At 38.8% G+C, this 23443-nt stretch overlaps 4 protein-coding genes across 5 annotated transcripts; 2 read left to right on the forward strand and 2 right to left on the reverse strand.

Annotated features, from left to right (window-relative positions):
- Positions 1-683: 683 nt before the first annotated feature.
- On the forward strand, positions 684-13592 carry cers5 (ceramide synthase 5). Of its 2 annotated transcripts, XR_008907725.1 has the most exons (11): positions 684-1174; positions 7248-7353; positions 8301-8431; positions 8570-8627; positions 9647-9697; positions 9946-10038; positions 10817-10945; positions 11483-11589; positions 12100-12256; positions 12400-12542; positions 12957-13097. XR_008907725.1 is itself a non-coding variant. In XM_056758984.1 (10 exons), exons 1-10 carry the CDS (start codon positions 1002-1004, stop codon positions 13128-13130), a joined length of 1179 nt encoding a protein of 392 aa, XP_056614962.1. In that variant the 5' UTR covers positions 695-1001; the 3' UTR covers positions 13131-13592. The 2 variants fall into 2 exon arrangements, 1 of the variants encoding a protein (XP_056614962.1); XM_056758984.1 differs by lacking the exon at positions 12400-12542 and having other exon boundaries at positions 695-1174; positions 12957-13592.
- A 569-nt stretch (positions 13593-14161) lies between these two features.
- On the reverse strand, positions 14162-15133 carry LOC130430356 (cytochrome c oxidase assembly protein COX14 homolog). Its single transcript, XM_056759435.1, has 2 exons — positions 15052-15133; positions 14162-14538 (listed from the first exon to the last, which is right to left on the reverse strand). Exons 1-2 carry the CDS (start codon positions 15126-15128, stop codon positions 14349-14351), a joined length of 267 nt encoding a protein of 88 aa, XP_056615413.1. The 5' UTR covers positions 15129-15133; the 3' UTR covers positions 14162-14348.
- Positions 15134-15168: 35 nt separating this feature from the next.
- LOC130430299 (pre-miRNA 5'-monophosphate methyltransferase) lies at positions 15169-16901 on the forward strand. The gene is made up of 2 exons (XM_056759348.1): positions 15169-15595; positions 15824-16901. Exons 1-2 carry the CDS (start codon positions 15341-15343, stop codon positions 16385-16387), a joined length of 819 nt encoding a protein of 272 aa, XP_056615326.1. The 5' UTR covers positions 15169-15340; the 3' UTR covers positions 16388-16901.
- Positions 16902-17756: 855 nt separating this feature from the next.
- si:dkey-222f2.1 (keratin, type II cytoskeletal 8) lies at positions 17757-23320 on the reverse strand. The gene is made up of 9 exons (XM_056758702.1): positions 22574-23320; positions 20376-20584; positions 19674-19734; positions 19237-19332; positions 18930-19094; positions 18532-18657; positions 18234-18454; positions 18089-18135; positions 17757-17883 (listed from the first exon to the last, which is right to left on the reverse strand). The coding sequence occupies exons 1-9, from the start codon at positions 22859-22861 to the stop codon at positions 17780-17782; spliced, it is 1317 nt and encodes a 438-aa protein (XP_056614680.1). The 5' UTR covers positions 22862-23320; the 3' UTR covers positions 17757-17779.
- Between the last annotated feature and the right edge of the window lie 123 nt (positions 23321-23443).

Here is a 23443-nt window from a genome sequence, read left to right on the forward strand (position 1 = left end):
GGATAATGAAGCTTTCTACTGATGTATCGGTTGTTATAATAATATCTGGCGGAGATAAAAAGGTTTGAAACCCTGGAATCTTAGGGTGCAAAAGTATCAAAATATTGAGAAAACTGCCTTTGAAGTTGTTAATAAGAAGCTCTGTTACTGGCCATCCACTCACAACGATTAAAATTGTATATATTTAAGGTAGGAAATTAACTAAATGTCTTCATGGAACATGATCTTCACTTAATATCCTAATTATTTTTGACATAAAAGAAAAATCTATCATTTTGAGCCACACAATGTATTTTTGGCTTTAACTTAATATGTTCCCGTGCTAAGACTATATTTACTTTGCGTACGAGATTTTATTAATATAGTTTAAGATGTGGCCTTTTATTTAAGGTTTTGAGAAAACGAGCCATGGTTGTCATGGCAATTGTGCAACACTGCAATTCCAGCGAATCTGTTCGTTTGGATGATTCGCTCGTAAACGGTTCACCTGATTCGTTGATTAATTGAACTCAAGAGAAATAAATATTTAGAAATTCTGCTGTTTAATTATACAAAATAAAACTACATTGTTTTTGATTCCACCTCGCATATTTAATAATAAAAGTGAACTTTCAACTAGATAAAGTCGCTACAGGTGTCGCGAGCATGAACACTGCGAATCGCGTTGACTGAATCATTGAATCGATTCAAATTTGAATTCGATTATTAACGGTCACAAGCTCCGTCGCTAAAAGTTGAACGACAACAACTAATTTACACGTAACAACACTAAATTATTATATTAAAACATTTTGCACTGTGACGTTTGCATTCGCCCTTCCGCATCTCGCGGAAGATAGATCGAGCTACACTTCCTCCCTCGTGGAAACGCCTCCAACACGTCCACACAACGAACCACACACTCGGGTAGAGAGAGAGAGAGAGAGAGAGAGAGAGAGAAGGGGGCGGTCAATCGTTTCTTTCGGCCCGTCCTCCGCTCAATCTTCAGTTCTCCTCTAAACATGGCTGCGCTCTCAGCCTGGTTCTGGAACGAGCGCTTCTGGCTTCCGCACAATGTCACTTGGGCGGATCTGGCCGACCCGGCGCCCGGCCTGGAGTACCCAAAGGCCGGGCACCTGTTGCCCGTGCTCCCGCTGGCTCTGGGGATCTTCGTAGTGCGCATCTTCTTCGAGAGGTATGATTCGGTTCGGATGGCGAGCTGGTTTGGTCGCGAGAAACGCGAATTAAACCCACGTGAGGTTCATTGCATCACGTGCACGTTGTGTGTTGGCTAGAAATGTGCGCGTTCACGTGGTTTAAGCTTCTGATAAAAAGTTGTTTTGTGATGATGCAGTTGGGTTTGATGAGGCTGTTTTTAACCCTGCTGGCTATGAACTATCAGCCTGAGACAACTGTCAGCTGACCAGCAAGGCCTAGATTTACAAAAGAGTATCAGATTTGCTTGTAACTGTGTAAAATATGTGTACTTGTTCAATTTCACCCCTTTCTCTCTTTATTAACCCTTTGAAGTGCATGCTGTTGACACAAGCTTCCTTGATCAGTGTGAGCAGATATAAAGAGGTGGGATTGAATATTTGTGATTATCTTGGTGATGTGTAGTGTTGGGATGAATGAGGAATCGGTGCCACACCTAATGAAGACCCTACGGTGTGTAAACATGTGCAGTGTCATGTCTGAAGAATGCTCTGAATTCAGCTGAACATTTGTATGTCCACCTCGAGAAGAATCGCTTCTCCCAGATAGCACAATCCATCTGGCGTACGTCTATTTGACGTCTGCATTTACATCTGCAATACATAGTTTGCTCATCTGCAATACATCTTGAAGACGTCTGTAATACGTCTGCTGAAGATTTGGAGATCTGCTGCGTAAAAGCATCTGCTAAACATCTTAGACAGAGCAGCTTTACATCCATTCTAAATCAGAAACATCTTACAGACATCTAGATGTCTATGTGACGTCTGACTGCAGACGTATTGGAGATGAGCAAACTATGTATTTTAGATGTCTTGCAGATGTTAATTCAGACGTCAAATAGACGTATGCCGGATGTGTGTGTGCTATCAGGGGGACAAAACTTGTGTTTTTATTCTGTCGTCTTTTACTCACCCACGTCTCTTTCACAAACCCATGTGACTTATTATCTTATTTGGAACACAGACAACGTTTTTTAGAAAGTGTGTGTGGCTTCTTTTATGTACAGTTGAAGTGAATAGGGACTGGGGATGTTGAGCTCCAATAGTGGCAGTTCCATAAAGGTGGTGTATGTGACTTGAGTTTTTTGTGAATGGATGTTTAAATTATTGACTGTTTTCTTAAAAATGTCGTGTGCGTCAACATGCGAGTGAGTAAATGATGACAGAAGGGTTGTTTTTTGGCAAACTAACTATCCCGTCAATACGAGCTGAACTTTAAATAGATATTCATGGTTTAGTGCTTCAGGGTTTTATTGCAGTAAAATCTTGATATCAGGTACAAGGTTTACAGTTCGTGGCCTCATTTTTTAAGCAGTGTGTTTATCATTTATAGACTTGCTGATTCATTATTGAAAGTGCCTTCGTGTAAAAAAGTGGGAGGAGTCAAACGTTTGGTGGGAATCAAAGTTATACCCCAAATGTTGTCGAATGAACTTTTTAAAAACGCGTTGTCCACGTTTTCCTTTAAGGGAGGCCAATTTCTATGACCGAAGCCATGGCTGTCTGTCAGGACACGATTCGGTACTAATCTCTCTACTCTTGGGTTTCTCCAGGAAACACATTTTAGCGTCTCGAACTAATGTTTTAGATTTAGCACCAAGAATAGACTGCAGAAACATTCCAGATATTTCTCAGATCAACATTCGGAGGGTGGGATTTACGACAGGGTTGACGTCCAAACCCAGTTTCCGCGGGTTAACGTGGGACTTGTATCCTTACGAAGAAGTACAGTGGCTTTCCATTGAGGGTGTCAGATTATTAACTATAAGAAAACATAACTACAAAATAAACACACACAATGTGACAAGTAGAATCCTCTCGACAAACTTGTTGGAAACGAGTCTTACTGTCGTTGAACTAAAAGTATATATTTGCTTTGAGTCCCATCCTTATGGCCGAAAATTAACATCGGACTTATTTCACTCATGTGTGGAATGCGTCAAAAGCCCTGAAGATATCAACCGAAACCAGATCAGAAAACCAACTCGGTGATCTTGAGCCAGATGAGATAGACGTCAGGCCAGGTGTTAATGGTCCTCTTAAAGGGAAACTTGTAGGACTTTTTTCTTCCGAACACAAAAGAAGATATTGAAGACGTTTGATAACCAAACAACATTGAACAAAAAATGACTTTCTTACTTAGTATTTTTGTCTTGTTCTCTAGTACAAATGTCTTACATTCTTGAATCAAGATGCATTTTCTTGATAAGCAAAATGACATCAGAAATAAATCTTGTTTTGAGACAAAAACAAGAAAATTTTAGTGAATATTTGCTTAGAACAAGCAAACAATCTGCCAATGGAGTAAGAAAAATCATCTTGAATTAAGGTTTACCTTTTTCTTAGTCACTAAATTCAAGATCATTTTTCTAACCCATTGTCAGATTTTTTGCTTGTTTTAAACACATATTATCTGAAATTTCATATTTTTGTTCAAGAAACAAATCTTATTTCCTTGGGTTGTTTTGCTTATCAAGAAAATGCATCTTGATTCAAGAAATTTTAGAATTTTTTACTGAAAAATGGGGTAAGAAAAATCATCTTGAATTAGGGTGTACCTTTTTCTAAGCCACTAAATTCAAGATCATTTTTCTTACCCCATGTTCAAATTTTTTGCTTGTTTTAAGTACAAATTCACTGATTTTTTTTTATAATTACAAATCAAGAAAATGCATCTTGATAAAAAAATTGACAATTGTACTGGTAAATAAGACAAACATACTAAGAAAGTCATTTTTTGCAGTCCATTGACTCCCGCTGTATGAACAATACCGCTTTTCTCAAAATATCTTCTTTTGCCTTTCACCGTAGAAAAGAACCAACGTTTTTAACAATGAGAAGATAAATTAAAAAAATGAAAATTTTTGGATGCACTGTCTCTTTAAGACATTGAATGTGTGTTACAGATGACTGTTACAGTTATCAGATTTACTTTCATTCAAATTAAGTCATGATGAATGTTTTATTTATGTAGTTGCAGAACCACCTGACATGCCATGAAAGCATCTTGTAGAGGAGTTTAGAGAATGAATGAAGCCCGACTTCATTCTGGAAAAACTTGTAAATGACGTTCGGTGAGTTTTTTTCTGACAGGTATGCTCGAGTGGTTTGCGGCGTCTTGCGTGGTGTTTATATTTTACGTAATGACTCTCACTCTGTTGTGTTCTTTTGTCTTGTGGGTTTCTCTGTGGACGAGCGTTGTCAGGCATGTCTCACTTCTGGCCAAACCTCCGAGGAGGCCAATTAAACTAGTTGGTCCAGAGGGGGTTGATGTCGTCCGCATGCGATGGGCCAAAATGACATCATCAGCGCCTCTCTCTCTCTTTATTTATTCATCAGTGATTTAGACCAGAGACCGTCTTGATGTCCTTTGACAATGAGAAGTCCCATATGTATGTCTGAACCTGAGGCATCGGTGCTGCTTCACAGAACGTTTTGCTATTAATAATATTTCGTATTTTTCATATATATTTTTATTGATTGTTCATGTGACATTTTAGACCAAGTAAACAAACACGCATCACTGTGTTCTTGCCACAGTTACACACAAACGTGTGTCTCCGTGCTCCCCGAGGCATCAGACATTTAACTTGCATTCAAACGCAAACGCACACAAATACACACAGTGTGTTGTTCATGCGGCTCTTGTTAGTGGAACCTGTTAAACCATCGCTCCGACAACATCAGATCAGGACTGACTGGGGTATTTTGAGAGATTTTTAAGATTTATTGACATCTGTGTCTTCAGCACGTTTTGGAAAATATAAAAATTCAGTCACACTTGACTCACTTCCATTTTTTTCCCCCAACCTGTGTGACTTGCATTCTTGCTATTTTGAAGAAGGAACAACGTTGACCCTCAGTGACCTCCATTGTATGGACACAAAACCACTGGGTCCTTTCTCAGAATATCTTCTTTTGTCCTCCACTGAAGAAAGACTCACATACAGGCTAATATTTTTGGTTAAACTGTCCTTTTAAGCTACATGATTGAATGGTGGTGATTGAATGGTGATGATGCATTTGTACACTCACTGTCTTGTTGGCTAATGGCGGCTGGACACAGAATGTGAGGCTTATCCGAAGCCCCGCCCGCCCACTCAGGACATGGTCAGGTCATGTACCGTTTATCAGACTCAAATCGAATTAGTGAGAAAATAGCAGACGCCGTCATGCAGATGTGAGGGAGTTGTACACAGTGCAAGAAATTAGGCTTGAAACGCCAACAACCCAGAGTTTTGAAACTCCAGTATGACAACATGAGTAAAATCCCTGCCAGGAATGTTGTGGCAGTGATGTAACTCTCATGACCATAATGTTTGGCTTTCAACTTTAGGAAGCCGTTTGGAACTTCCTCTTTTGTTTTAGTTGGTCTTGAAGCGCTTTGACGATCAGATCAAATCTGAATGATTTTGCATTTAATATGTAGATTGACGGATGTTTTTGCTTTACGAGCAACAAACGATCATAAGCATGTTGACAATGGCTGCTGTTGTCTTAAAGCTGGAAAAGCCGCACGTCCACATGGAGTCTGGATGTTCTCAAGTTTATGTTTTGAGACGGCCACCGGTCCGGCACAGTCCACACAGGACCAAACAACTTCAACAAACTCGCCAGACAGATTTTCCAAAGACTCCTCATGGGATTCCTCAATACATCAGTGTATTGTCTAAACATATTTACATTGATTTTCTGGGAAGATTGTGAGGGCATGCAATGAGAAGTTTCTTGTATTCAGCAATAGTCAACAAGGCACAAGCTAATGTTTAGTTCGGACTCGACTGTCACTTTGACCCGTTGTCATGAGGCAATGTTGCAAATGCCTTTGTGTTAGTCACTGTTTGCACAACTTGGTTTGTTTCTTAGCCTTGCGTAATCCAACATGACCAGTTCTAGTGTACCTGCGCAGATCCAAACGCTTTCAAAACTATTTACCAAGCGCTTATAAACTGAATATTTTTTCCCAGTGTTTTAATTGAGTTCATCGATGGTGATTTATTTGTGTTCATGGACAGGCCTGAAGTCATGGTTCAACATCTTATGGGCATTCTGAGTTAATGAACTGCTCAAAAACAGTCATTGTCAAAATGCGTCAACAGCGTTCATTCAGCATGCCGGGTCAACGTAGATATTTATTAAATCGCTTACTGCCTTTTATTGTTCGAAAGACAGTTTTATGTGAGGAACTTTGTAACTTTTTAATTGCAGTCTGTCTTTTTTTTTTGTTTATGAGAGGACCTATTTTGAGGAGCATTACAAAAGTTTACAGATTAAAGACTCACACCAAAGACAATGACTAACAATGACTGAATACAAGCAATAATTTAAAGACCTATATAAAACTAAATTGAAAAAGTAATCACGATGTGTTCCAGAAAATCAACATCAAAATGTTAAGAAAATATTTTGAGGTATTTATGAAAAATCTGTGTTGAACTTGTTTTGGTGCGATAACTATAAAAATCGATCTAAATTTAAGAGAATAGTGGAGTCAACTATGACAAGAACGATACAGATGAATGGCATTGATGGAATGAGGTTTTTCCGCAATTTCGTGGAATCTAATATGGCTATCATTACTGTCATCTTTATAGTCATCGTTCACGCAAATCTGAAGTTGCCTGCTGCGCTACGAGGATGTGTTTGCTTTTGTCCTGATTTGTAGCTTCTGGTTTTCATTAGGAAGGTTTTGCATGAGTCAAATGAACACATTGGTGGTTCAAAGCTTCGGAAACGATTGGAAAGATTTCACAGCTGTTGACATACAACAAGTTCACCATATATGTCACCAATCATATTGTGTATTTTGTATATAATGACAATAAGATGTATGCAGTTGAGATATTGTACATATTTAGATTATAATTTCTTTGTATGTGTATTAAGGTTGAATGGACGACACGCTTCTCCTCGAATGATGCAAACCACTTCTTGGAAGTGTCTTGTGTAGGACCACATTAAGATCTGGATTAGCACGAACGGCATGTAAATCACTCGTCTGGTCTAATCTTACGTCAGTCGAGTCTCATTTTTGTGTATTTCGTCCTGCAGGTGTATCGCAAGTCCATGCGCCTCTATTCTTCAAATCCAGACGGAAGTGAGCCGGAGAGCCCAGCCCAACACCGTCCTGGAGAAAGTGTTTACATCCATCACCAAGGTGTGCTGCCGGCTTATAATCGTCTGCAATCCTTGTTGACATCATTGTTTAGAATTTTAGATATTTTGTGGTTAACATGACTGTTGTTGCTCTTGTTTTATGAGGCCAGAACAATACGGTCATGCAGGATCTCACCTTAATCCCAGAAACCGTGTTATGAACACAAGTCACTCCACAGCAGGTTTAGCATTACCAGACATGAATAGAGCTCGTGGTATAGAATTATAGCGTTTATCTTTACTTTGAACAATGATTTCAAAGGTCCGTCTTTTTCAGCTGCAGTTAAACGTTCTTATCAGCAATGAAACCGAAGCGTTTTGTTATAGGTGTAGATGTTATCTCATAGACGTGAGAAAAGACGTTGTCAATATGTGGCCTGATTTTGCATCGACTGCTTTGTTTCTGACATGAATCTACTTCCAGCACATTTGTGCCCTTGGGTTAATCTAATTTAATTTGATCCTGGTTTATAAAAATGTTATGACAATTATTTTCCAATTTTGCTTTCCTTTTATTCATTTCAACTTTACCTTATAAAGCTGCAATCCATAACTTGTGCTTTTATCGCCATATCTGTATAAAACATCAAATTAAAGATTACGTTTGTTACTCAACATGTGTAAAAAAAAAAAAAGTTACATATCGGAGCTTTAATATAGTATAATCTAAATATGATCTTAATATAGTTAATATAGATTAAAAAAAAATGCAACATAGCAATTGAACAATTTCAATATTTATTTCCGCGAAAGTGACAATTTTAAAATTACATACTCATGTCTATCAGTTAGTAGTGATATTTTTACAGGAAGTAAAAAAATGACAAGTTGATGTCATTGGTTACTAATGAAACGTTTTAGATGCAGTTTGATGTTTTATGTAAAATTATGAGTCAGTGTGTATCTTCTGACGTTGTCAAATTTAATAAAAGTGTTTTTTTTGTGTAGTCCCCAGAATCACGCCATCTAGTAGGTCTGTCCAAACAGCTAGACTGGGATGTCCGAAAGGTCCAGAGATGGTTCAGACAAAGGCGGAACCAGGACAAACCCAGCACACAAACCAAATTTTGTGAGAGCATGTAGGTTTATATTTCAGTAGGTTTTTGGTGTCTGAATAGACTCTTTAATGTTACAACTCTGACTGTGCTTCGTCTTATGTGTTCAAGTTTGATTTCTCGCACATTCTCTATCTGACGGTCGCTGTGATTTCTCTGCAGGTGGAGGTTTACCTTCTATCTTTGTATATTTATCTACGGCGTGGGTTTCCTGTGGCAGGTAAGCTTTGGCCAGAATTATTTTTTATGTAGCTACTGTTGATCTTACATCCCGAGTTATTCTTAAATGAACTTCCTTTTGTCAAATCAGTTTTTTGACTTCGATTAGGAATGCACCCAAATGAAAATTCTTGGCCGAAGCCGATTAAAAATGAAACACTTGGCCCAAGACCGAACATGGCTTTTCGTATTTCTTCAATTTATTTAGCCGTTTTTTTCTCTATTGCACAAACTGAATGGTCAAAATGTGCTTTTTATATTTTGTCTTGCTTTTCAATATAACGTAAAATAAAATTGAGCAAAACAAGTAGGCTAATTTAAAACCAAAAATATTATTGAATAGCCTATATTAGGCCTATAACTGACTGCTGAAAGAATCTACTGTACTATGTAAGCCTACAACAAAACACTTCATTAAAAGTGTCATTCAACAATATAAGCAAAAAATACAAGTAAACGAAAACTGTTGGATTCTTATAAGCTACGCTTAAAAATGATTTCAAGAAAAAAAAACATCCTTGCAAGAAATTCTGACTGCAACCATTTCAGTTCAAGTCTCTCCTCCAAACGCCGCCCCCAAAAGCTGATTGTTCTCTCAGAAGGTGCACTCGTGGCCGGGATGCACAGAACATACTTTGACAAGTTGTTTAGTGCAGGGAATTATGTGCACGCGACCACTGTATGATGTCAAAGGATGTCCAAAGTTGCCGGGCTCCTGTCAGACAGCCCGCCCCAGTCTGAAGCACACAAGTTACCGACTGGTAAAGACGCTTTCATTCAGAAATTTACTCCGTGCTGTGTCTTTCTCTGACACTTATTATATGCTCCGCAGACATGTTGCTGCATTAATAAAACGCGCGCGTGTCTCTCTCTCTCTGCACTTGTTGCTGCTTCATTATATTACACGTCATGCTTGTTTCGCTATTTTCGATTGCCAAACATTCGTTACATCCCTACCTCAGATGATATTTATATGATATATACGATATGTATATATTTAACAGTGTATGTGTGTTACAGTCTACCTGGATGTGGGATACAAGGCAGTGCTGGTTCAATTACCCCTATCAGGTAACGTTGGTCTGTTAATAATGCAGATTATAACAAGTGGGTTCAAACGAATGGGAGACTTTTTCACTGGTCAATTATACGTTGTTGTGATCGATAAACACAAAAATATCTGAACCTAAAATCCCACATCTGTCCAATCAAAAACAAGTGTTACAAAGAGCCTTGTAATGATTATTTGCGTATCAGTTGTTAATAGTGATGTCGGTCTATAGTCTGAGCGTCTTTCTGTCTGTGTGTTTGTTCTGTAGGTGCTGACCCCAGGCCTGTATTATTACTACATAACAGAACTGGCTTTCTACTGGTCACTAATGTTCTCACAGTTTACAGACATCAAAAGAAAGGTGAGTGTTCATGAACTGTTAGGATACAGTGTTTTGTAATGTATTGAGCACATTCTAGTTTCCCCTCACAGCAGTCGACTTTCATTCATTCTGTGCGTGTGTGTGTGGGTTTGTGTGTGTGTGTGTGTGTGAGAGAGACAGCCATGTCAGCAGCTCAGACTGTCATGTGTTACGGATTTGTACTTTAATAGAATAATTGAGAGAACAGGCTCTGCGTGTGTGGCAGTATACAGTATGTCTGTACACAAAATAATCTATTAAAATACAGAGTAAGAGGACACACGCACACAACAGCTGACAAATGCTCACGGCTTTTGTTCGGCTGTTTTTTTTTTTCTTCGGGTGCAGTTGACTGTTTTCGCTTTAGCTGTGTGTGATGACAAATAACACGGTTCTATGTCTTTTATATGTGTGTTTTGGGCGGACTCAGTATATTTGTTCAGGAGACAGTCTTTATTTGAACATTATATTTAGAGTGGAAGCGAGCCGTCGGGGTTGAGTGATAACAGAGGGATATTGTTTCTCTTCATTCAGAGGGAAATGCTTTTGTGGAAGTGACAGAGCCGACCCAGAGCTGGCTTCTGCTAGCACACACATACAGAAACGTTGTAGAATTACTTTAACAGAATCATCGATTTATATTTTTTGCATTTTTATGGGCTGTGTTTTTGCGCTCTTTGTAATGCAAATTATTTTGATGTCAAGTTTCCCTAAAACATACTCTACTGTATTTTTGTACTCTGAACGTTATGAATGTGTTTCTTGTGTTTTTCCGCAGGATTTTCTTATTATGTTCGTTCATCATCTGGCCACGGTCAGTCTGATCAGTTTCTCATATGTAAATAACATGGTGCGTGTGGGCAGTCTAGTCATGTGTGTTCACGACGCCTCAGATTTCCTGTTGGAGGTATGAGCTACTATACTTGTGTCTTCTGTCATTTGACGTAGAAATATAATGTAATGTCAAATTTACAATCCAGCATAATATAAACGATTGTGGTAGTATAATATAAAATATGTACTAGTATATTCTTCATTCTGTATAATTTGTATCCAATAACCAACATTTCACAAACAATGCATAGGAGTGTAACAATATATCTCATGTTTCAATACAAATCACAATAGTTTTTACATTTTATGTGCTTTAATTTACGTTAAAATGTTTGCTTTGTTATGCGATTTTTATTTATGTATTTATTTATAAAAAATCTTGAATAACACCTTGTGTGTACAACAACATTTTCTAATATTTTGGGAATAAATCTATTATTTGAATTTCAGTTTCATCTTGTACATTTTGTCCCAAATACGATACTATCGTAATCGAGAACTTGGTATCGTACTTTGTGTCCAATTGTGAGCTAAGTATATTGTTACACCCCTAACATAGAATATAAATCTGACACAGAAACAAAATATATTTTCTCTTTTTTTTTAACAGGCTGCAAAATTAGCAAATTACGCCAAATACCAGCGATTATGCGACGCCGTGTTTGTGGTGTTTGGGATGGTCTTCTTTGGGATGAGATTGATCATTTACCCCTTCTGGTTAGTATCCGTGTGCGTGTGTTTTTGTTCATTAAATAGCGGCATTTGCGTGTCTCTGCCTCCTGCAGGACTGAAACCCGAGCGTCAGGGTTTGATGGAGGTCTGATGTCACTCAGAATAAAACCTGTAAGGGGTGTGTGCTGATGACAGAAGCCACAATGATCCAGATTGACCGACACCCCCTCAAATCATTCATTAACATATTAAATGTGTGTGTCTGGAGGAACTGGCAGCGCTCTGTCAGCTCTTATTACTTCATTAAACCCATACATTAAGAGTATTTTTGATGTGTCTGGTTTATTAACTCAATGGTTCATTGGCAATACTTGAACGAAGAAAAAAGATTAAGAAGTGGGTTTTAGAAAATAAGGGTAAATGTCAATTCTAAGCTTGTGTGTGTAAAACCATAAATCATCCATATACAAGTTACACAATAAAGATATGAATGCCAGATAATAAAATAGAGCAAATTTGCATATAAATCATCGATCATCTTGTTGTGCCTTGCAGGATCCTGAACACTACGCTGTTTGAGAGTTGGGAGATCATCGGGCCATACCCGTCATGGTGGCTCTTCAACTGCCTGCTGCTGGTGCTGCAGGTTCTGCACATCATCTGGTCTTACCTCATCGCACGCATCGCCTTCAAAGCCATCATTAGGGGAAAGGTCTGAACCCAGATCCCTCTAGCTCTCTCACATGTCATTTTTTTACCTTATTTCGACTGCAACGTGTGATGTTGTTATGCACAAGAATGCAGGAAAGAAGAAGAAAAATGATTCCACTCTCTCTCTCTTGATCTTCCCTGCAGAACTGGTTTGTCTTCTCACTCTTTCGCTGGCTGGAAAGCTGTCGGCACCTTTCATCTTTCGTCTCCTGATAGATCTTTCACTCTCTCGGCTAAACTGACTCGCTTCTGTCGTCTCACTTTTGAGTCTTTGCTTCCTTAGCTCTGTAAGTTTGCTTTCCTCGTCTCCCGACCTTGTCTTCCTCTTTCAATCCTTTGATATTTAAGACTGTTCAAAGAATGTTCCGGGTTCGGTACGTGTTAAAGGCTTGATGAGACATGTTTCCTACTGAAACAGGAAGTTTTGGGGCTTTTTTTAGATGCCCATAAGGCTTCATGTACATCAAACCTGTGAACAATGATCTGATTTTACTACTGCTACTCTGGAAAGAATCCGATTACACAAAAATTTGGTTACGCTATTTGTGTAGGAATAAGTTTTGGTACAGAAAGACACACAGTGACCATCGGTTGGTAGAACATAGAATCACTGACCTTAAGTTGTGTAACCAAGGTTTTTTAAATAAAGTTTACACATAAATAAAACTGTTTTCGTAGATAATAACCAAGTTTCTTTTTAGGTTTCCAAAGATGACCGCAGTGACATCGAAAGCAGCTCGGACGAAGAAACCGAAACGCCCACCAAAGATCGCCTCAGGATGACCCGCAACAACGCCACGTCGCCTAAAGGAGAAAACGGCACCAACGGCCATTACGGCTCCAAATCCTGGAACCAAAACCACGGTGACTCCTGACATTCCACAGACCTTCCTGTACCTCCTGCTCCAAACTAAAAACATGAAGAACTACAAATAAACAGAACAATCCTCTTTTGGGGTATTTATGAGACACAGTTGGGAGTTTTTCCAGTGATGATAAAAGTGACGGACAGTTACGTTGACAATACGGACACTATATACGAAGACAAGATGAATGAGAGAAAAGAATGAAAATTTGTGATATTTGCATTCCCTTGTTTGCTTGTTTTGGGAGTCGAGAAGAGATTTGACGTTCTTCTTTCGATCTTCACGTTTTACTGAAGGTCAAGGAGCTTCTCTTTAGATTTTATTGGTTGGATGTGCTTGAGTTTCTGTTCACGGTTGTTTTTCATTGTTTGTTTTGGTTATTGTTGCGTTTTTAATGTGATTCCTGTTCTGTTTTTCATTTTGCAAACCAAATAAGATTATTGAAATAAAAGCTGGGACTTTGTCTTATGAGATGATTGAAAGCACATACATTAATATTGGTATTATGATTTTTAAACTAATGTTTCTCAGCTTTATCAAAGAAATTTTCACGTTTACATTGACTTGCCAAAACGCAATCAAATTGACAGATTTTACCATTTTTTGATAACTGAAGTAGCTTCATGCATGAGGTAATAAATGTAGGGTACCCATTTTACAAATTTGATAAAATCTAGAATATTTTTTTGCTTGTTTGTCCACAGCCAGATTGAAAACAAATATTTACAGATATTATAAAAGCTAAAAGTGTTCATTTTGGGTCATGTATCTATCTATAGCTTGCACTGTTTCAAGTCACGTTTTTCACCATTTTAAAACATTCTGTACAGTCCTTCAGTGTGTGACAAATGAATTAATAAAAGTGCACATACTGCCCTAAATAAACATTTTATCAAAACAAAAATTATTAAAGGAGGACTGAACAATTTTGAAGAAAATCCAATGCTTATGAATCTCTACTTGTTTCAAGTATCTACTGAATATTTGAAAATCTCAACGATTGTGGAAAGCTTTCGAAATGATACTACACGAACAAACACTCATGATGATCTTATTATACAAGATACTTTATTTTTAATATATTACAACATAAAATGGACAGGATGTTTCCATAGCAACACTTTCATTGAGAACCTCACAAAAAGCAGATCCTGTTTCTATCTACATCATCTTCGTTGCCACATTTAGAGTCACACACACACTTGACATGATAAATGTAAAGATGTCTCAGTCTTTGATGGCTTCTGAATCTGTGCTTTGGTTTGGTGCCTCCAGCTGTAGTTGGTTCTGTTTGTCCATGTATCTCTTAGCCCGGAGGACGCACAGATATCCACCATATACTGTCAACAGCATCATTGAGCCCGAGAAGATCTTGTATCCCGCATCAGCGATGCGCTTTCCGAGGACCATGATGGACCTGTGAGAAAAATGGAGGGATCCAGTGGTAAACATTGACATCACAGCTTGAATATACAACAGGTTTTGTGCCAGCTCAGTGGTGTAGAGATGATATCACATGACATAAGACAATTATCTATGATTTTACTACAGTAGTCATAGCATTTGTAGTAAAACCATAGCAATCATGGGGATGAAATAATAATCAATCTGTTAAAAACAGCATGGTTACTTCACTTCCTAATGGATGATTACCATATCTATACGTATTTTACGTAACATCGTAACGTAACGTAACGTCAAAGAATAGCATCCAAAAACATGGAACTACCGTACTAATATCTTACTTTAATGTTACTAAATATTACTTTTATTTCGTAAATTCAACATATACGTTTCACGTTGGACGTTATAGATCTCTGCTTCACAATCGTATCAAAGACACGAATTTTTTCACTGAACTGTAAGCACAAGCACGTGTGCACCTTTATCTAAACAAATAGCTACTAAAATAATTTAAAAACGTTTTTACCTGTTTAGTAATCCGAGAGTAAAACTGAGGAAATGTGCCTGTGTTCTCAATGTCAGCGTGAGGTGGGTTATGCGCATGCGCACTGTCGTTTCGTAATTCTAAGGGAAGCCGGAAGAGCCAAAGAGAGTAAACGCGTTTTATCGTTTCGTTTGAACACCTTTGTTTATTACGTAATACGAAGCCAAAAAATATAAACAGGATAAGTCATATAAGTAGATATTATTGCTGAATAAATTCTTTCATTATTATGCCACCACACGTTTCTTGATCGATATAATAGCAGGAACTAATGTTCCGCTCCAACGCGATTCTTCCGGAAGTATTTTGTTGCCGGACAGAGATGGAGGCTCATGTGGGTTCAGATGGATCTGCTGTGAATGAAGATCCAGGATCTGCACCTTTCGGAAACTTTATTAATTATTACACGTTTAATCCACCAGAAAACCGCCTTAGTTTAATACCGACATCCCTGCTGGAAAACACCGGATACTGTTCGGGGAACAGCTCAACGGTTTTAATGCTGGACGTGGGCTGCAACTCAGGGGTGAGATTGACAGTTTGTCTTGTTTACTTTCTTACAGTAACTGTCATCATTTCTATAGTATTGTTTGTACTATATCTGTACTTATGATTATTTATTCAACAGTGTGTTTTCAATGAACAAGTGTGAAAAGCACTGTGTAGATAAACTTAAATTTAACAGAATTTGATCTCACTGTATGTGAATAATCAGAATATGATGTGTATTATTATTATTTTCTTGTCTTCTCAGGACCTGTCTGTTGCTCTGTACAAGCATCTGTTGCAGGAAGACACCCCTAAAAGTGACTCTTCCGAACGAGAGGTTTACCTGCTTGGATTTGACCTGGACCAAGATTTAATCCTCCGGGCACAGAACCTCAACCCTTTTCCCCAGAACGTCCAGTTTATCCCTCTGGATATCACAGATGAGTCAGAGAGCCAGACGGTGCTGGACTCTTATCTTGAGAAGTTCGGACGCGCTCGATTTCACCTGTGCACGTGTTTTGCTGTAACTATGTGGGTTCATCTCAATCATGGGGATGAAGGGTTTCGGTCTCTTCTCTCCAGACTCTCTTCTCTCTGTGAGTATCTTCTGCTGGAAGCTCAGCCGTGGAAGTGTTATCGCTCTGCTGCGCGGCGGTTACGTAAAGTGGGCCGCAGCGACTTCGACCACTTTAAGACTCTTGAGATTCGTGGGGACATGGCAGCACATGCTAGAGAACACTTGGAAAAGGAGTGCGGCATGGAACTGGTGCAGAGTTTTGGTAACACAACATGGGACAGAAGCCTTCTGTTGTTCAAAAGACGACTATAGAGGAGTGAAGATCACTATATTTATGTATCCAGTTGTTCCTGTTTCAAGCACAAATGTTAAGGTGTTTTAAATACACATGCTTTCCTTACATGATAAACAAGTATTACTTTCTTCCACGGAACATTGTTTTCATTCGTTATTGTTCTGTACTTGATTTTATGACATATGTGACAACTGACAGCTTCTTACATTCATCCTTAAATCTGATTTTGTGTTCCATGGAAAGAAGTCAAAGGATTGGTTTTTAAAATCAAAGTTTTTATACAATACTATACTATAAAACTTTGGAAACAATTGGTAACTTTGGCAATTTATTATTTGTAATTCTGTTTATCAAACACAAGAGGGCGAATGATGTCTGGTTATTATGAGAACTGAATTTACCCTTTTTTATAATAGTCAATGCAAGAACCATGGACCCTTTGCAAAAAAGACTGTTTTAAACCGAAATCCTATTCATTTTACGTTACAACAGGTTTGTGTCTAAAAAGCATCTTTGGTAATTACATTTTATTTTAAATAAATACATTCCATTATAATATTTGGTGTTATGTTTCATTAATCTGCCCGTCTGCTCTATATTTACGCACTAAACTGCTCGTTTTACATTGAAAATTGTTTTCCACTAAAACACGACAAGCTGTGTCAAAAGCATAGTTGTTATTAATTAGAAATTCGCTTCACTTATAACTGCATATATTTGTGTGTATAACTGACAAAAATTTATCCATATTAATCTTTTTAATGGTTAATGTCCGTCTAACATGTAAAATCCTCTTCTCATATCTCCAACATTGTGTTGCAGTCAAAGTGGCCTATGATGAATAATTTAGAGAGGAGCAGCAGGTGTATCATGGCATTCATAGTGTCATTCCTTCTATACACATTGTTTATTGTGTTTCTAGCTCTCACGATTTTCATTCTTCAGGATGTAATTTAGCAAATATTGGGTTTGTTAGCGTGGATCATTTTCCGATATATTCCTCTAATTTACTGTAACTCTGCAGGATTACAGTAGATCCGATGCCTCTGGTCTCTGAGCTGCCATGGCTCATGTTGAAACTTTACTCACTGTTGATCCCAAGGCTGATAATATTGTCACACATAACACATTGTTCTACATTTGTAAATAGTTTTAGCAAAAAGAGAGTTGCTTCTTTTGGTAGGGTGTTGTCTTCTGTGTGTTGGGTATTCAAACGTAGAATAGTTTAAATGAACAAACAATTTTTATTCAGTCATTTTTTGCATAAGTCTTTAAATCAGAAAATTCATTGTGGATTCCTTCCACTGATTCACAAAAATAACTATTTCTACGCTATGCTTATAGATATGATATAAGGTATAGCATTTTTTAAGTTGAAATGTTGAAGTTTTATTTTGATGGTATGGTCTTTAGTGAGTAGTGAATCTGGTATTGTTTCTGGTTTCTGTAGTCTTGATCAGGATCTTAGGTGATGGAGAGCTGCTCTGCTGAAAACTATTCATCCCTTTGGAACCTGAGAAGAAAAAGTTACAATGTTATCTCCGTCCATCCTATAAACCTAAGACAAGCCTTCAAAAGATAAGAACAACATTCGTTTTAAGAATCAACATAAGTGGCACAACATAGGGTACGTCATGGTCATTGTTACGCCAAAGATTTCATATATAGAAGTCATATTATTATATGGATTTTTATATGAATTATCCCTTTAGACTCACTGTAGTTAGGAACCGACTGGATATTCACAATGGACTGCTGCCCGATTCTGTCACAGTTAAAAAAGGAATGACACAATAAATATGTGAATATGAATGTGATTCCATTTCAATCCCTCTAAAGTAAAACACAAAAAAAGTATTGTACCTATCCTCTTCGCCTTCCAGCAGCTTCCTGTAGGTGGCGATCTCGATGTCCAGCGCCAGCTTGACGTTCATGAGCTCCTGATATTCACGGAGTTGACGGGCCATGTCCTGCTTGGCTCTCTGCAGTGCCTCCTCCAAATCTTTGATACGATTCTTGGCCTCCTTCACAGTCATCTCGCCACGGTCCTCTGCCTCCGCTATCTGGTTCTCCAGGTTAGCACGCTGAAGTGATCGTAGTGTTAAGAGACATGACCAATAGGTTTCATGTAAATCAAGAAGCGGTACGGCGTGTTGCTTACCTGAGATTTAATGGATTCGATCTCACTTTGCAGGCGGCTGATCATACGGTTGATTTCTGCGATGTCTCCTTTAGTGTTGCGCAGTTCATCGTTGTACTGAATGGCTTGGGAGGACATCTGGTCGAACTGTGGTGAAAGAACGACACATCAGTGCCATAGTCAATGTGGCTTAAACCGAAGACGAAATGGTGTGTAATTTTAGGCACAGATTAAGGTCAATATAAAATTGAAACTATTTGTTTTCTCAACACACATTCTTAAACCGCACAATTAATTGGTGCATGTCAAGGAAATTGTCTTTGTAATCCTAAAGAGTTGGCTTTGTTGACTTCAAACAAACAACCAAACTGCTGTGAAAGGATGTGTAACGGCTCTTAACATTTGCTTTTTGTGTCTACCTTGGACTTGTACCAGGACTCGGCTTCTTCGCGGCTCTTGGCTGCAATCTCCTCATACTGAGCCTTGACTTCGGCAACAATGTGATCCATGTTGAGGTTCCTTGAGTTGTCCATCTGCACGATGACGGACGTGTCTTTGATACTGTACTGCATCTCATGCAGCTCCTGATTCACAGAAACAAGAATGATTGAGACCGATCCAGGTACAGATCACACAATCAAAGTCACATTTGACATTTTATACATTCAATAAAAAAGGTTATTTTATTATTTGTTTTGGTGACATCACTGTTATTGGAGCAGAGACCTCATCATAGATGGTCCTCAGAAAGTTGATCTCATCTGTCAGGGCACCAACTTTGTCTTCCAAATCAGCTTTCACTAGATACACAGAGTCAACGTCCTGTTGGAAACACAATATTTAGTTAGCAAACGCTCATATCAGTACATGAATAGCGCTTCATCTTGTAGACTTTTAATATGCATCTTCTTGATGCTCTGTCGGCTGCTGAAAACAGATCTGCTCTGATGTATAAATGATGCCATGTCCACACCCAGGCTTTTGTCGCTGGCGATATGATCCCTCCAGGTCTTTCACCACTCCCAAACTTCCCATTGTTCCCTCGCTAGGACTGCTTTTATTATAGGTGTTGGAAGTTTAACTTTCCCTGTTACTTCGGGTCGTGTTAAAAGTAAATACATGGTTAAAATTTTGACAAAGAAAAAGTGAGATGGTAAACAGACCTTTTTCAGAATCACAAAGTCGTTCTCCAGGTTGTTCCTTTTATTGATCTCGTCTTCATATCTGAGAATGCAAAGTGGATATTTCATGGAGGTGCACAAATTTAATAAATAACAACAGTGCACAAAATTATGAAATTCTAAAGTAATAAGTTAGAGGCACGTTTATCGATGTAATGGCACACCTTAACCCCGGTCTACTAATTTAATTGGAAATGTGCTGTTCCAAAACAGCTGATATTTCATACAGTGAAACATTTCATTAATTCAAAATGTACTGCCTTTGAATCCACCAAAGTGGGAGTTCATTAGATCATCGTCTTTTGTGTTCCTCAGACGAGAGAAAGTGATAAATGTTTGTGATGACATAAGGGTGAGTAAATGTGCACCTCTTTTTGGGTGAGCTCTTCCTTTTAATGTTTATAGCATCATTGTTTTCAATGGACAGTTCACTCATCATTTATTTACAGTATTTCAAAACTGTATGATTGTCTTCTTCAGAAGATAACCAACATTAAACACGATTGTCTTCCATTGTTTAAACACAAAACCACTGAGACATTTCTCCAAATATCTTCTTTTATGAAGACAGAGTCAATCACAGGTTTTGAACCATACGAAGGTGTATAAATTATGACATATATTTTGGCTGAACTGTCCCTATAAGAATATTGGTGTTTTATGAGTGATATGTGGACACTGTACTTGTGTTTGAAGTCCTCCACCAGACCCTGCATGTTGCGCAGCTCTCCGTCTAGTTTGGTCCTGTCGTTGTTGACCACGTCAAGCTGTCTGCGCAGGTTGGCCATGTAAGCTTCAAACATGGGCTCAACGTTGGACCGGCTCGGGCTTTCACACTGCAGCAGGTCCCACTTTGTCTCCAGCATCTTGTTCTGCTGCTCCAGAAAGCGAACCTGCGAAAGAGACATCAAGTTAGTTAACTCTCATTCTATTATTTTTTTGTTATCAGTGTTTCCTGCGGTTCAACCATATTGGAGGATTTTAAGAATTTCGGATAGTTCCCTTTTTAATTTACCCTCATGGTGGTTGAAAAGGGGTCATATGGCAAGAATATGTGTTTTTCTGTGTCTTTGGTGTGTTTTAGGTTGCCCATGCATGTATTAGACACGAAAAATTGCAAAAGCTCAAGTGTCATAACAAAAGATGCATTCTATCTAAAAGCAAATGCTCACCCAGACCTGCCTGAAACACCTTGTGTAACCACATCCCCACAAATCTACGTCAGTTCGTGGTACGATTTGACCCACACTGCCCTAATTTATACGCAAGGTGGGCGTACTTGTCAGTATCTGATAATCCCAAATATGATAAGAGGCGTTAAATTTCTGTCACATGCTTTGCAGTATTCGACCGCACTGGTTAAATGGCCAATCATAGCACACCTCGCTTTTCAGAGCGTTGAGCTTTGTAAAACACCTGCACGTTTCAGAGTTGCGGGGTAAAGAGGAGATACAAACATGCACGGTATGTTGAAAATACAGCGTTTTTTAACCTTAAATCGTGTATACACATTGCATAACATCTAAAACAAACAATAATATTCATATGACCCTTTTAAAATCTGTGACTCTTTCTTCATTGGAACACAAAAGAAGGTATTTTGAGAAATATCTCCGTGATTTTGTGTTCATACAATCGAAGTCAATGAGGTTTAATGTTGTTCGGTTATCGACCTTCTTCAAAATCTCTTCTTTTGTGTTCTGCAGAAGAAAGAAAGTCAGACAGGCTTGTCATAAATGATGAAGGAATTTCTGAACCATCCCTTTTGTGCAAAGTCAATTTTGTAAATGATGTTATCCTCCCTAGATGTTGATGTCGAATTTATCAGTAGATATCAGGTTCTACCTGAAGCAGTGAAGCTTAGCACTTTCATTGGACGCATGTGCCAGGGGTATAGTGTGTTCAACCAGCGTCATGTTACAAATGTCATTCTCTCTGTTTCACAGCAAAGTTCCTGTCATTTCTAAAGCAAGAACACAGAAGAAGCATCCGTTTTTTTAAGAGCCACTCCTTGACAGTTGTCAGTTCACTGCACATCCTAAATGCCACAAGGCTTTAATAGTGCCCACCCTGCTTTGACCGACTTATAAACGTCGCAATACGACTCCCCCATTAGTGGCACTGCAACACTCCAGAGATTAGCAGCTGACCTAGATGGGTTCTTTCCTCACAAACCCTTAATTTCGTGCACTTTCAAAGCTGACCCCAGGTCTGTGTTGAGGGACTCAACCCTCCCGGGCCGCAACAGTGACTCGGTTGTACTGAAATGCGATTGAAGTATCGATTTCAGCGGGCTCCGGGGATTTGGTTGCATTGTCTTCCAGTGCACAAAAGCTTCCTTCACGGTCTCCGGATAGCGCTGTCTTCAGTGACAGGATCTGATCTGACCTGTTTTTATCAAGTTACAGGCTTCAGAGAAATGGGTCAGGCTACGGAACGCTATCATTTTCGTGTGAATCTACCAAAGCGAGAGGTCCTGAGGGCCACACAGAGGTACTTTCTGTAAGAGAAAGTATCTACACTCGGAAAAATAAAGGTACTTAAAAGGTTCTTCACACTGATGCCATAGAAGTAAAATGTTTGGTTCCCCAAAGAATCATTCAGCCAAAAGGTTCTTTAAAGAACCATCTCTTTCTTACCTTTTCATGATCTGAAGAACCTTTTTTCGCTAGAAAGAACTTTTAGGGTATTCGGATGTTAAAGGTTCTTTATGGAACCTAAAGGTTGGCATCGAACAATCTTTTGAAGCACCTTTTTTTAAAGAGTGTAATGAAGACACAATCATCTGCAATAACATTCAGAGTTAATTTATCACACACTTTCGAGTTAGTTATTCACTTCCACCACATCATATCGTCACGAAACGAGAGATCCAACCGTACCTTATCGATGAACGTTGCAAAGCGATTGTTCAGCGATTTGATCTGGTCTTTCTCCTGCGTGCGCACCATCTGGATGTTGGGGTCGATCTCCAGGTTGAGGGGCGCCAACAGGCTCTTGTTGACCGAGACGCTGACCATGGGTGGCCCCAGGTACGCGGAGCTAGTGCTGAAGCTTTGGCCTGATGCGCCCAGCGAGATCCCGCTTAAACTGCTGTAGCCATAGCCTCCTGCCTTTCCGCTGCTCCTCATGGAGCTGCTGGAACTGATGCGCTTGCTTCTAATACTCATGGTTCGAAAACAGGACCGTGGAGGAGAGGATGGAAGACGTTTCTGATGAGACCAGATGGGCAGACCTGAGTGATACGTGTGTCTCCCTGTGGGGAGGTTGGGCTTTTAAAGTCCGACCAGGATGGGGTGGAGAGTTCTATTGTGGGAGAACCTGTTTTAGATGGGACAAACTCACACAGGATGCTTTATCTGAGCTCGCTGGTCTGCGGTAAACACACTCTCTCTCTCATTGTCTCAGTGAGCTCGAATAGCACCTAAATTTTTAATGTGGCCCTTGACAGCAGCGTTCTCAAATACCTTCACAACTTGTAGTAACTTTCAAAAGACGGGGTAATATCACATGCACTTAATGCGTGCAAAGGTATTTTTGGGACGTTTCAGTGAATGATTATTAAAATATATATATACACTTCCCTACATATGACTATTACAATCAATATTTTTATGATAAAAAAAACATTATCTGAAAAATGTATTTCTAGGTTTAATTGGCCTTTAGCTAGAAAAGTGTCTGTATGAGTGAAAGACCAAACTAATTTGTTTGTTACTATATGAATCACATTACATCAAATGTATAGGCAC

The sequence above is a fragment of the Triplophysa dalaica genome, chromosome 10, assembly GCF_015846415.1.
Source record: "Triplophysa dalaica isolate WHDGS20190420 chromosome 10, ASM1584641v1, whole genome shotgun sequence".
In the NCBI taxonomy this organism is placed as follows: domain Eukaryota; kingdom Metazoa; phylum Chordata; class Actinopteri; order Cypriniformes; family Nemacheilidae; genus Triplophysa; species Triplophysa dalaica.